This window comes from Hippocampus comes, unplaced genomic scaffold, assembly GCF_001891065.2.
Source record: "Hippocampus comes isolate QL1 unplaced genomic scaffold, H_comes_QL1_v1.1 scaffold299, whole genome shotgun sequence".
NCBI lineage: Eukaryota > Metazoa > Chordata > Actinopteri > Syngnathiformes > Syngnathidae > Hippocampus > Hippocampus comes.
In genome coordinates, this window is record NW_017805694.1 from 676070 (window position 1) to 689058 (window position 12989).

The 12989-nt window shown below is 48.9% G+C and overlaps 1 protein-coding gene and 1 long non-coding RNA gene across 2 annotated transcripts in view; one reads left to right on the forward strand and one right to left on the reverse strand.

Moving 5' to 3' along the window:
• Positions 1 to 3716, reverse strand: part of LOC109522968 (zona pellucida sperm-binding protein 3-like) — a 5396-nt gene extending 1680 nt beyond the window's left edge. The window contains exons 1-5 of the mRNA XM_019881796.1: positions 3494 to 3716; positions 2393 to 2727; positions 1412 to 1530; positions 1153 to 1256; positions 900 to 1077 (exon numbers count right to left, since the gene is read on the reverse strand). Coding sequence (XP_019737355.1) covers positions 900 to 1077; positions 1153 to 1256; positions 1412 to 1530; positions 2393 to 2727; positions 3494 to 3593 — 836 coding nt within the window. The 5' untranslated portion in view covers positions 3594 to 3716. The remainder of the gene's footprint in view (positions 1 to 899; positions 1078 to 1152; positions 1257 to 1411; positions 1531 to 2392; positions 2728 to 3493) is intronic.
• Positions 3717 to 7984: 4268 nt separating this feature from the next.
• Positions 7985 to 10841, forward strand: LOC109522971 (uncharacterized). Its single transcript, XR_002169669.1, has 3 exons — positions 7985 to 8165; positions 9855 to 9982; positions 10493 to 10841. It is a non-coding gene; the product is annotated as an uncharacterized LOC109522971 (long non-coding RNA).
• Positions 10842 to 12989: the final 2148 nt, after the last annotated feature.

Sequence of the window (12989 nt, forward strand, 5' to 3'; positions counted from 1 at the left end):
GGCCGGCCTTGCTGGGTCAGCTGGTGCTCCTTGTGGCGGCGATGTTGCCGGCGTCAACTATTTCGAGTCGCTAAATTGAGTTTAAATTCATCTCTCCTTTTATTATTTATAATTTTATCTGTGGTTTTATTGTTCTTGTTTTGATTGTAAAGTGTCCTTGAGTGTTTTGAAAGGCGCTTATAAATGTAATGTATTATTATTATTATTATATTATTATTATTATTAGTGCGGTCAGTTTAACGCATTATTATCGGCATTCATTTAAAACAATTTTAACTTGATTCTTTTTTTTTTTTAATCGCCAGATTAATGCGGCACCACGTGAACAGCAGATGTTACGTTGCTCTAAAATCATCAAATGTGCTCCATGTGAAAAATGTTCATGTCAAGTTGAAAATCGAAATTGTTGTTTCAGTAAATATTTGCATTTTGCACAAAGAAAACTGATTCACGATTCCATGTTGATGAGATCATTAAAATGGGAAAAATGGGAGAAAAAGAAATGAAAGGAAATTTAGAATAGATAAAAATCTGTGATTAATTACGGCTAATTCTGAGTTAACTATGAAATTATACATTTGATCACAATTAAATATTTTAATCATTTGACAGCAGTAATTATCAATTTTTTTTTTTTTTTTGCATCTTCAATAATGTATCGCGACATCTGCGTTAATTGGAGTACACAAGCAGTGACTCTGGACTGTGAGCTCCAGATTGATAGCAAACGGTGGAGGTGAGCATGCATTTGAATTTCCACAAGAGGAAGGACCCCCCCCCACCCCGCTGAAACCTCCCCATTAGGCCTCATGCCGTTTCTTTTTTTTTCGGACTGTGGTACGCGTGTGTAATTTCAGTGAATAGGGTTTAAAAAAAAACTTTGGTCCAAACAAACGCACCCGTTGTTACCCAGGAAGGAGTACCGAGGGACCGTGTCCACGTTCCTGACCACGGTAGCGACGCAGTCGTCCACCGTCACTCTGAGGGGCGTGTGGTGGAACTGCTTGACCGAAACCTCAAACTTCATCATGTCGCCCAGCGTGAACTGAGAAGACGGCCGAGCGACCTGCCAGTCATCTTGAGAGAGGACGAGGACAAGCGAGAGCATCACCTCAAAATGATTTTGCGCTGGAAGCTAAAAAGGGCACCCACCGGTCATCAGCCTAAAGGAGAAGTAGAGGCTTTCCTCAGAAACTTGAGAGTCATTAAACGAGGCCCAGGTGGGACTCAGGAAACCGCTGCTCACGTCATGCTTCCTAAAAATGCAACGCAAAGTTGGCAGAAGCGGAACATCGGCGCCATCGCTCGAGAGATCGACTTGGACTATAGGGGTCAATTGAGGTCACAGAATCAATTAAAAGGCACAGGTCACGGTGCTACTGCACGGTACTTTAGTTGCGTAGAGTCCCACCTCTGGTACTGACACTCAATGCTGACCGTGACATCTCTGGTCCGGACGATGGGCGTGTCTCCCAGAGGAGAAGGGGTGTACTGCAGCGTGAACACGTAGACCAAGTCGTCCTCAGACATCTGAAATGGAGAACGGGTCAGTTTGCATCATCCATCCATCCGTCCGTCCGTCCGTCCTTTTCGTCACATCCTGGTCATAGGTGCTCAGAGTCTCCAAAGCGTTCCCAGATCAGCTGGGAGACATAGTCCCTCAAGCGACTCCTCGGTCTACCCTGCGACACTCCATCGGGTAGGTGGTAGTACCTTCGCGGGGAGTTGCCGGGGAGGCATTCAAGATGGATGACCAAGCCACCGTCTGGATCCTCCGTATGCAGGAGCTTCTCGGAGACCATCCCGGATGACAGAGCTGCTAACAGTGGACGCCTCACAGAGGAAGATCCTTATCCAAAAGGTTTGTGACTGTTGGTGAGTGGAGGAACGGATATGGGCTGGTAGACTGAGACTAAAGTGTCCTCAAAAACCAAACAGTTGACAAGTCGGCTTCAGATCAACAATCATTCAGCCATTTTCCTGAATCCATCTGGCCCTGGCTCACACGGTCCACATTTACCTGGACATTCCCATGCCAGCCGCGAGAGGTTTCCTTGTGATTCACCCAGCGAGTCTGAGGACCATCCCCTGGCTAATACATTTTCTGTTTTTTTTTGTTTTTTTTTGTCACCCCCAAGGCCAACATCCCGAACCTTTTGGGAGTAGTAGTGTATCTCCAATGCCTCCAGGGCTACTCCGTGAGGAGCTACTCCAGGGCTAGTCGGACACATTACAGGGACTACAGGATGTCTCGGAGCGGTTGAGAATAGCTCCCTCCCACGCAAAGGAACCGGATGTGGTGGCTCGATATATCAATTTCCAAACCAACATCAGTCAAGGCTACCTCGGTATGCGTCAAGTCTTAGAACTTCAGATCCGGTCAGAAACTCACCAGCAGCCGGCTGCCGCACTGGTGGAGTTCCGACTCAAAGATGAGGACCTGGTGCCGAGTGTCTTCGCCGGTGGCGGGACACCCTCCCAGCGTGACATCTGCAGCCTTGACGAGCTGCCCGATCCCCAGGAGGTCTCGCTTGGCCTCCACCCGGACCGAGTTTTCCTCGCACACAACCAGGATGGCGTCGGACGCCTCGGGAGGCTTCTTCAGCTCAAAATGCGGCGGGAAGCGGGGCTCCTCTTCCGCCGGGGGATCCGGAGACCTCCAGGACAACGGCTCACGGAAGGACCGCTTCACTTGGTGCGCTGGAGGAAAAGGTTGGCGAACTGCACCTGCAGACGGAGATCAGCAAACTGTACGGTCTCCAAAGAAGATTCCACGGCATTAAGTGATGAATCGGCCTTAATATGTTTTGCGATGAGCACATCTTGAACCAATCAGTCGAGGGTCCTTTTTTTTTGTGGTTTGTGCTTGGTCATGCTAAGATATCGTGACATTTCAACATACGAAACATGAATAGCATTAGCGTATTATCATCGATGTAAATGTCAAGAGAGTGGCTGAGATTTTGTACTAAATCGTTTTAACATTTGTATTTTTTAAAGGAAGTTGGGGGGGTGAAGCGCATTCAAAATAGTTTAACATAAAAGTTCTCATTCTTTTAACCACATTCGACATAATCTCGTGAATTTAGCAACCAGTAAAATTCATTAACATAGCAAATGTATGGAACAAGTTTTGCCACCCATCCATCCATTTGACTTTTGAAACAAAATGAAAATGAAATAACCGCTTGATTAACACATATATAAAGAGAATATTAGATCGCTGTTGTTTTTAATGAAGACGATGGACAATGAATGCAGAAAATATGACGGGATCTGAACATGAATTCTGCTCGAGCTGCGATCAACCGAGTCCGTCAAAAAGCAAACGCGTCTCGAAGCGCCGCTCAGTGAAAGAAGAGAACAGCACAGGGAGAAATTCATCAAAGACGACCAGGAAACCATGAAAAGAGTTTCCGTGTCCGCTTGTAAATGTATCATGTACAAAACGTCATGATTTCAATTTATTTATGAGGACTTTGGAAATATTTACCTGCCGGCTGCTGGACTTTTGGTCTCGACTTCAAGTCCCGGGCGGAGGCTAATGATGCTAATGCTAACGCCAGACATAAAAGTACTTGGTTCAGAGTCATGGTGATGACGTTTCGCTTCGGTGCGTTGAGTTCTGAAAAGAAATGCAATGGTGCTTTTAGGCTCCTCCCACTAGTTGATTGCACCGCGTCTCCAGCTGCGCCTCGTCCAGCCGCCAACCGCCTCTCGATTGAAGAACTCGACAGGTTCGTGAAAGCGGGCGGATGCTGCGTTCAAGACGACACAAAAGTGGGAAATTAAGACTGCCGCCGCCTCTTCGGGAACCTGGCCCGGAACACGAAATTCTAGATGTGCGAGGTCGACAGCCGTTTGGTTTGTGTACTTGACAGTGTCGTAGAACCTATTTCTTCATGGAGGCTATCCACTGATAAATCATTAAAAAAAAAAAAAGTCTTTGGGGTTCTTTTTCCACCTCTAGATGGTAAATGTCCTACCTTGCAGTAGTCTTGAATGCAGCGTGAGACCTGCACAGGTTTGAGAATGGCTCTAATATCACGTCATAATATTATGCTTTATTAAAAAAATATATACAATCGAGACAGAATCCAATAGACTGTAAAGAATCAAACGTTTTTTTTTTTGTCACCCTTTGTGCTTCAATTCAATGGACATTCCCTTGCTTCTTCTGGTGTGAGCACCATGGCCACTGGGGGGCAGTGTAATGAAGGCGTCGCGATAAACCACAGGAACATTAGTCGTCCTTCACGGAGGATCAAGAATATATGCGTGTGATATTATAACATTGTCTGTCTACAATTTTTGCTCTCTGGTCCCATTGTGTGTGTGTTGGCTGCACCGCAGACGAGGACGACCCGACTGGATCGGTTAAGTTCGCGGACTCACTTGGGACTGTCACCCTCGGACCCGAATCGTTCGGTCGTGTTGGCTTCCCCGAGACGACTTTCCTGGGACGAAGTTGTGGTGGTTGTACATACAAACACATACATATTGTTGTTCGGTTTGTTTAATGTTTACCTTAAGAGTCCACTCCAAGCGGGAGCAGCTATAAACCATCTTGAAGCCTGTTATTATATATATATTTTTTTAACAACCGTTCACATGTGCCAAACTGCTCTGCTCTTCGGCTCACCATCTTGACCAGCGAGAGAGCAAAATCAAAATCAAAACGCACGCGGACTAAATTCACGGCAGCTCACTTTCAGTTGCCTTTGTAACTTCAACTCAGCGGGCATCTAAAGGACCAGCGTCAGGAGCGTGCTTTGCTTTTTTTTAAGACATGTTATGCGACGTCACCTCGCAGACAACACGGATACGAAATCTAGTTGACTTTTGTTTTATTCGGAAGAAATTAACTGCGCACACATTGGGAGGATCATATGCGGTCACGTGAAATATTAGGTGAGATGACGTCATGTTTTATTGAGTAGCTTCCGTTGATGTGCATAAATGTCGTGAAACTCTGACCTATACAACTTGACACACACGCACGCACAAACGCACTTTTAAAGGTCAGGTGCGCGTGCTTGCTCGTTTTTTCCACAAGCGAGGCTTTTCTTTAGTCTTTTGGGGCATTAATGTGAAAACATGTTTTATGCATCCGAAGATTTGCCTTCCGAATTTCGCTGACTCGAGTAACTGGACTGAGAGTAAGCAGTGGAGACTCAAGACCATTCGGTCACTGACTCACCCTGTGACTCGATTGTGTGAGCTCACCGACTCACCGCGGCGAACTCCGATGTGTCGACTCGCTGACTCAAATGAAAACAATTCAGTTGTGGGCTTTCACTGGCAGCACCGCAGACGAGGACGACCCGATTGGATCGGTTAAGTTCGCGGACTCGCTTGGGACTGTCACCCTCGAACCCGAATCGTTCGGTCGTGTTGGCTTCCCCGAGACGGCTCGACGGGATGTTGACGCATCGGATGCGCCCGCCTCCCTTGGCGCTTTGCGCCTCATCAACGTTTCAGGTGTCAACGCGATGACGCAACCCGACTGCCTCAAAGACGCACCGGCGCCACCCCGCCGGTTGACGACACTTTCCCCGCCCTCGTCCGGGGGAAGTGAGGGGGGCGGGGCACCGCACGCGATGAAATATTGACAGAGTGGAACATTTAGGAGGGAAAACAGGAAGTTCCCTCAAGCGCCATCAACTTGTTCGCATCTGAAATGAGAAAACAACTCTCCGCTGCAAAGAGTGAACGCGAGAGCGCCCTCGCCAAGAAAAATAGGCCCGACGAACGCGCCAATTTATTGGTCGTATCGGTGCACTGACTCACGCAGCGGAGTCCGACGATTCGGTTGACTGAATCGTTCCCCATCAACGCCACAAACAGAGCAACCCAAAAGCGGGGCCAAGTGTTCCTCGAAGGGTCTCGCCGGTCCCGGGAGACGTCGCAAAATTCAGAGGTCAGAGGTCACAAAGACGTCCGCGTCGTTGTTTGGGACATTTTTCTTGAATCCTCCCGACTCGGGGTTTGAGTCGCTCTGGCAAATGCTCATTGTTAGCATCGAGCTAACGACTCAAGCGAGTCAACGGGCTTCATTCATCGAAACGTTTCGCAAATGTGCTCACGGGAGAAAGCTCTTCGGTGTCCCAAAATGGACATTTGGCCCAGACCGACGAGGGCGCGCGCCCCAACGGTCGCGCTTCGTTTTGCCGTTGTGCCAAGTCCAAAACGCTCACGGATGCGAGGCCAGATGTCATCACGTGTGCGCTTACGGGGACGTAAAGTGCATTTGTGTGAACGGACAGACCGACGGACGTTTCGGCATTCGGGTTTCACTGCAACTTGTGGCGCGGTCGCTGACGTGCCCCCGAGTCACCGCGCACATGCAACAGGCTCGAAGGCTGAAAGCGAAGCGTCAAGAATTGAGCCCTTCGCCTCAAGCGGGCGAGAACAATGCACCTCAATACAACACAATTGAAATCTATTGAACAGGAAAAGAATTGCGATCCGGCTCCCGATGAGCCTTCCACTCGATTGTCTCAATCTTGAGACTCCAACGAGGGTGTGACTTCTTCAATTTAAGGCTACGCAAGCGACTTTGGAGCCTCAATTTGCCTGCGTGACGTCACAGAGACGAGAGTCGAAAAGAATTGCGATGTGGCTCCCGATGAGCCTTCCACTCGATTGTCGGCGAGGTGAAAGGTGACGGCACTCGCGACATATTGCTTTGACTGAATCTATCTTGAGACTCCAACGAGGGTTTGACATCTTCAATTTAAGGCTACGCAAGCGACTCAATTTGCCTGCGTGACGTCACAGAGACGAGAGTGAAAGTGAGCTTCTTTCTTTTTTTCTTTCTCTCTCTCTCTGTGGCCTCATCTTGCTCACTCCGGCACAAGCTCCGGCGTCTCCTTCACTTCCAGCGACTCCTCCGCGCACCGCCGGCCGCGGAGGCGCAGGACGTGCGACGACGAAGCCGGGAAATTGCGCGTTTTCTCTTTTACACGCATTGGTTGGTGCGCTGAAGAGCGACTTCCAGGTGAATTTTTGTCAGCCGCGCGCGGCATGCCGCCCCCGCGCCCCTCCGGCGGAGCCGACCCGGGAGCACCTCGGTCCGGCCGTTGAGCCCCCCCCATTTTGGACCCCTGACGCCGGCCTCCCATGCAGCTCCTGCGGCTGCTGATGCCCCTGAGCGCCGCGGGGCTCTGCTGGTTCCTCCTGTGCGCGCTCCGCAGGCACGACCTCCGCCAAGGTGCGTCTCGCTCGCTCGCTCGCTCGCTCGCGCGCGCGTACACGCCGACGGGTTTCCCGGCAGCCCCGCATTCGGAGTTGTGGTGAGACTTTTGACAGGCTCAAGTGATCTCTCGACCTACCAATGACGACAACGTCATACTAGTTCCTCATCTGAGGGATTCAGCGCAACTCAAATTGTACGTCGTGGTGCCACTGTGAGTCCAAAACATACCTGCTGCACGCAGGAACGAGGGTAGCCCCCGAACTCTGCCTAGCAACAGCAGGAAAAACACTGCGAACAATTTCATTGATCTACGTCCACATTGTGGCTACTAAGTCAACATTTCAAATGTCATTTGTGACATTTTCGAAAGAAAAAAATCACCACTTCTTTGTGTCTCCTGTGGGGCCACGCCAAAAGAGGATTTTCATCATCGATGAGTCTGTCGATGAATCGCCGAATATTCCAATGGTCGTCCAATTCCGCGGTCGTTGTCGTCGCGGAGAGCCTTCTTTCTGCAAAAAGCGCGTTCGTGTGAAAATCATGCCCCAAAATCCGCAAAGTTAGCCAACATCGGCAAAAACAAGGTGAGGTCAAAGCATAAGTTCCGTCCCCTGTCAAAAGCGCATTCGTCATCGAATCAATTCGTCGTCCCAAATGTTCCTATCTGAAAAACTGCAGCCGATTCCAAGAAACGCATGAGAAACACGCGCGATTTCCCACGCCCACGCGTTTCAGGGACAAGAACGACAAACGGGGAATCCCGAATGCCACCTCCTTTTATTTTGAAGAGCCAATCCAGCGATTGTGTCTCACGCAGGTGAGCCGCAGGTGGGCAGCTGCCAAGTGGTGACGCTGGAGCGCCGCGGCGGCCACCCCAGACGAAACGTCGCCCGGCAGACGGCCCGCTGCGCTTGCGTCCCGGGACAAATGGCCGGCGCCACCCGCGCCCGCCCCGCCTGCGTACGCGGTGAGACCGTTACGTCATCCTTTTTAGCACACGGCAAAAAAGGCCGACGCTGTACTTTCTCGTCTCCACGAGTCCCACAGGGTTCTGTCCTAGGTCCTCTTCCTCACTTTATTTCATTGCTTTCATTGTTTCTAAGAGAGAGTCATTTCGTTTTTGGATGTCGGCTAGTTAGTTAGCGCGGTGAGATGCCAGAGTGCCGGCAGGTTAGTTCATTCTGGTCGGTAGCTTGTTGGTTAAGTCGGCTGTTTGCTCGTAAATGTTTGTCTGTTAGTTCGTTTGGTTCGTGGGGTTCATCGTTTGGCTGCTGGGAACTCGGTTCATCGGGTCAGCGGTTTGATCGTTGAGGCAATAGACTGACGCGGCGTGCGTCTCTTCACAAAAGACGACTCGATGCGATTCTCAACACGCGGCCTGTGAGACCATTCGAGGAAGGAAGGATTTGAAATTTCCACCCATTTATCACGGCTTACGATTCGGATCGATATGGCCGATGTTTCTGTGGGGTTTTTGTTTTTTTTTTTCATCCGCAACAAGATATCAAAGCTCCCCGAAGCCCAAACTGTCCAAACTGAATTCAAGTCAAAGAAACAACAAATCCGCAGCGACGTCACGCCGATTGAGAGCCGGTGAGCGACGCTCATAAAAGACCATTCCATACGCTTGACAAAATCAAATGGAGCGAATTTAGCACAACTTTAGCAAACCAGGTCGTTTGTTTGGTTTGTTAGTTAGCGTATTGATTAGCCTGTTGGGTCAGTCGTGATTTGGTAGTGGGTTCGTTAGGTTTCTGGTTAGCCGCTCAATTAGGTGCGGACTTTAGGAGACATTTTGGTTGGCTGCCGGTTGGTTGGTCGATTAGATAGACAGGTCATTAGGCTGCTGTGTCATTATGTGGATTAGTTGGGTGGCTAGCTTGCTAGCTAGCTAGCTAGTACACATACGTGCTGGTTAGGATAGACAGGTCATTAGGCTGCTGTGTCTTTATGTTGATTAGTTGGGTGGCTAGCTAGCTAGCTAGCTAGTACACATACGTGCTGGTTAGGAAAAAAAAAAAAAAAGCTTCCAGGACTGGGGGTCAGAGCGGCGCCGGTGCCGCCCATTTTGAGCTTTCCTTTTTGTCACGGAGTGACGACGCTTGTTGGTCACGCGTCGACGTCACATGACACTCCGCAACGTGTGTCAGCTGACGGATGACAAATGTTTGGAAACACAAACATCTGTGACCTTTTCCGCAAGCGCTTTGTTGGTATTTATGTCACTTTGGCTTTTTCGTTTTGCTGCTAAAAAAAACAACAACAACAAAAAAAAAAACATTTGGACAAATGCATTTTTTCCACTGTGACTTTTGTTTGCATTTTTTTTCCACTTTCCGCTTCCTACGTGCCCTCATACGAAGTACTTGTGTCTGCATTTCCTTCGCTTTTGAACTCCCGCATATGCGCCAACACTTGTGTCCAGTCCACAACTTCACCTACCGAATGTGTCGCAATACCTTTGCCACATTTTCACTCCCTGCAGGCGTCCCAATCAGTTTGTCCACATGTTCTTGACTTTTCTCTTCCTGTACGCAACAGCGGCCACGCGTTAGCCTTTGCGCGGGGCTGTACCGACCCAGCTAGTGCGCAGTTAGCTTCAGGTTAGCTTAGCGCGAGTCATGTCAACAACGCGGTTCCCTTCCTGCCCGGGCAGCCGACATCGTGCTGAGTCGTCAGTGGTGCCGGATGAGTCCGTGTCTGGACGGCGAGGGCTGCGAATTGCTCGTCAATCAGTCGGGCTGGACCTGCACGCAACCGGGGGGACGAGTCAAGACCACCACGGTGAGAACACTCGGCTCACCCTTGGCTTGCGAAAGCCTTGAGGTCCACGTGCACGGAAGCCATACAACCAAGCCACTCGTTTTGTTTTCGGAAAAGAAAGCCGTCGATTATTTATGAATTGAATTCATTGTCATAATTGCTTATTTTGTGCTCGTTACGGAACAACATCAAATCGACAGAGTCCCACGGGCTCTGTAAGAGGTCTTTTTTTCTGCCCTCATTTTTCTTTTTGGTTTCATCTATAAAGAGCCATTCAATCGACAGGTCTTATATTTTGTCTTCATTTTTCCATCTCGACAAAAAAAAAAAAAATTGTCTTCCTTTTCATTTTATCCCCACAATGGCAGCCATAAAAATCAACAGTCCCTCAAGGCTCTGTCATTGGTCCATTGCATTTTTGTCCGCAAACAAGGTCGTTTTTAGGGCAAACGTCACGACAGCAACTGTAACATTTTCTTCTTTTCTTGTTTCTAACCACCCCGTCGGCCATCGATGGGTTCGGTCTGGCAGGTCTCCTGACAGCGATGACGACGAGGACGGAAAACTCCCAACCTGCAACTCGCGAGCGCAGCCAAAACTGGCTGATGTTGGACATCCAAAGCAATGAAAGCGAGCCGTCGTGTCGGAATCAAGTTTGCCTTTCAGGAGATTTTTTTTTTTTTCCTGAAAGTCAAAGACAAAGACTTTAGAAGACATCAAGTCCAGGAGGACATGTTGGGATATTGGACCTAGAAAGTGCAGAATAGATCAGGTCAACAACACGTAAGGACTATTCATTAGTATGATAATGATTTCTGCACATCATGAAGTTCGGGGAAAATTATCCTTTTTTTTGGACAGGTTAAATTACAAAAAAAAATAAAAATTCGGCCGAATGGATGCCGCAGCAACATACGACGCAGGCGTGCCGAGAGAACCGACGTGAACACGCATCGCGGCCCGCACACCAGGCTGAGCTTCAACTCAATTATTCAAATGGGAAACTCCTCCGCCCCAACAAATGCCACAAACGTTCGCTGTCATGCTGCACGCAGGTGTGAAGTCAGCCCCACGGGAAAATGTCTTCAAAATCCTGCTCCACGTTCCTCCTGCCCAGAACTATGATGAAAGTATTTTAGAGCATTTCAACGATCCCCCCAAAAAAATCGGGCTCTTTTAGTTGACGCTAGCAAATGACTCATTTGCTTCTCAACATCTTCAATTCTTCCGTTCTTTTTTTTTCTCAATGTCTAAAATGTGTTTGCCTTGAAGTGATCTTTTGGAACGATGTGAAGCACGCTGATTTAGCTGCTGTCAGAAATGCGCGAGAGAACTAAAGCTGCCTCGCCTTGCCCAAAGATGAAATCATCGAAAGCGCCCGACGTTTCGCGTTTCTGTTTAACTGTGCCAACAAAGTGTCGTGACGTCTCTTTGGCCCAGAAAATCAAAGTTGGACGATCAAAACCAGACTTTTGGCGGAAAGTTCGTCAGATCGGCACAGGAAGAAGGCAAAACGCCGCCGAGCGAGCGAACGGGATGAAAAAAAAATAAACAAAAAAAGCCCTGAAAAGTCGTCACGTGACGAAGCCAAAGTCACGTGTCGCTTTCATCGGGTCACCTCGTTATTCCTCCGGAGGTCCAATTAGCCCCACGATGGCGACAAATGAAGCGATTGGCCGGCGCAAAGCGGCCAACGCTCTGGTGGCGTGTACAAAAAAAAAAAAAAAAAGACGCTAAAAATAAAACGTTTCATGCTAATGGTGCGGCCAAATCAAACTGGGAAAAAGTTTGCAAGTTTTAATCGTTACGCCGGTGGCACGCTAGCGCGGCCGTTGTTTGACGTGGTGCCAAAACACAGACGCCCCCCCCCCCCCCCCCCCCCCTCATATCGGGCTAATGCTAATCGTGTTTGTTTGTTTTTTTTTTTTTTTTTTTGTGAAACGGGCGGCCGTGTGGCGAACATATGGAGACCGAACGGCGAACAAGCCGGCCCTCCCTTCGCGAATTTGGCTCGCTTATGTCATCAAAGTTGTTTTCCGGCAGCACAGGCTCCTCGTACACGTAACAAACGGCATCTCGCCACGGAAAAAGACTTGAAACACAAACGAGCTGAAATCAACAAAAACAAAATGGGGCAATCTTAGTGAAATTCTGCTTCTCCGACGACAAGCTGAATTCTTTCGACCAAAAGTGAAATTGAACAGTGGTTCACTTTTATGCCGCTGAGAAAACGCGAGTCGGAAAAGTTTCATGCACAAAGCGCCACACTTTTCCTGCGAACGGGATCCGACGTGACGAGCGGCCTCCCGTTTGCCGTTGGGCGCCTCGGCGCCGGCCAATCTTTCTAAAATGGCTCTTCATTCACACGTGCGCTCGCCGCCGTCGGGCTCTGCGCTGGCAGCGCCTGCATGCAATAAAAGGGCTCAAGACATTCGTCATCCCTCCTTTGATGGGTCCTGACGAATGGCCGGGGCTAAGGCTAACTCGCGCCAAAAGATGGAGGAAGAAAAAAAAGGCTGCGTCTGGATTGTATGTTGAAAGAAAAGAAGCACCAATGGCAGTCTGAAATAATCAGAAAGAAATTTGAAAGGATGAGCAGTCATGAGAAGAATGTGAAGAGAAGACGTGATGGAGCAGCCCGGCTGGCTCACTGATGGGCCTGCGTGGCGGCCATCTTGGGAGGGGCAACGCGGGGTTATCCGTCTTTTGTTTGATACAAGCAGTCACCAAAGATGACAATATCACATGGTTAGGCGTCGTTCTTGCGTCCACACTCGAGGTGTCATACGTCCATCGATTCAACAGCAACAGGTAGGCCTTGACGACGTACTTAGCGTCTCAGCAGATTGTTATTAATTTGATTTTCAATAAAATTGCGTTCAGATCAAGACGGGCAACATTGAACGTACCCCGGAGGAAAACAAAAACATTCACGATGTGAGCGCACATTTGCAAAACTTCGCCGCTCAGTGAGGTAGGGGCGAAAAAAAACATTGACATAATTTTATGTATCGTTGTATTACCCAGT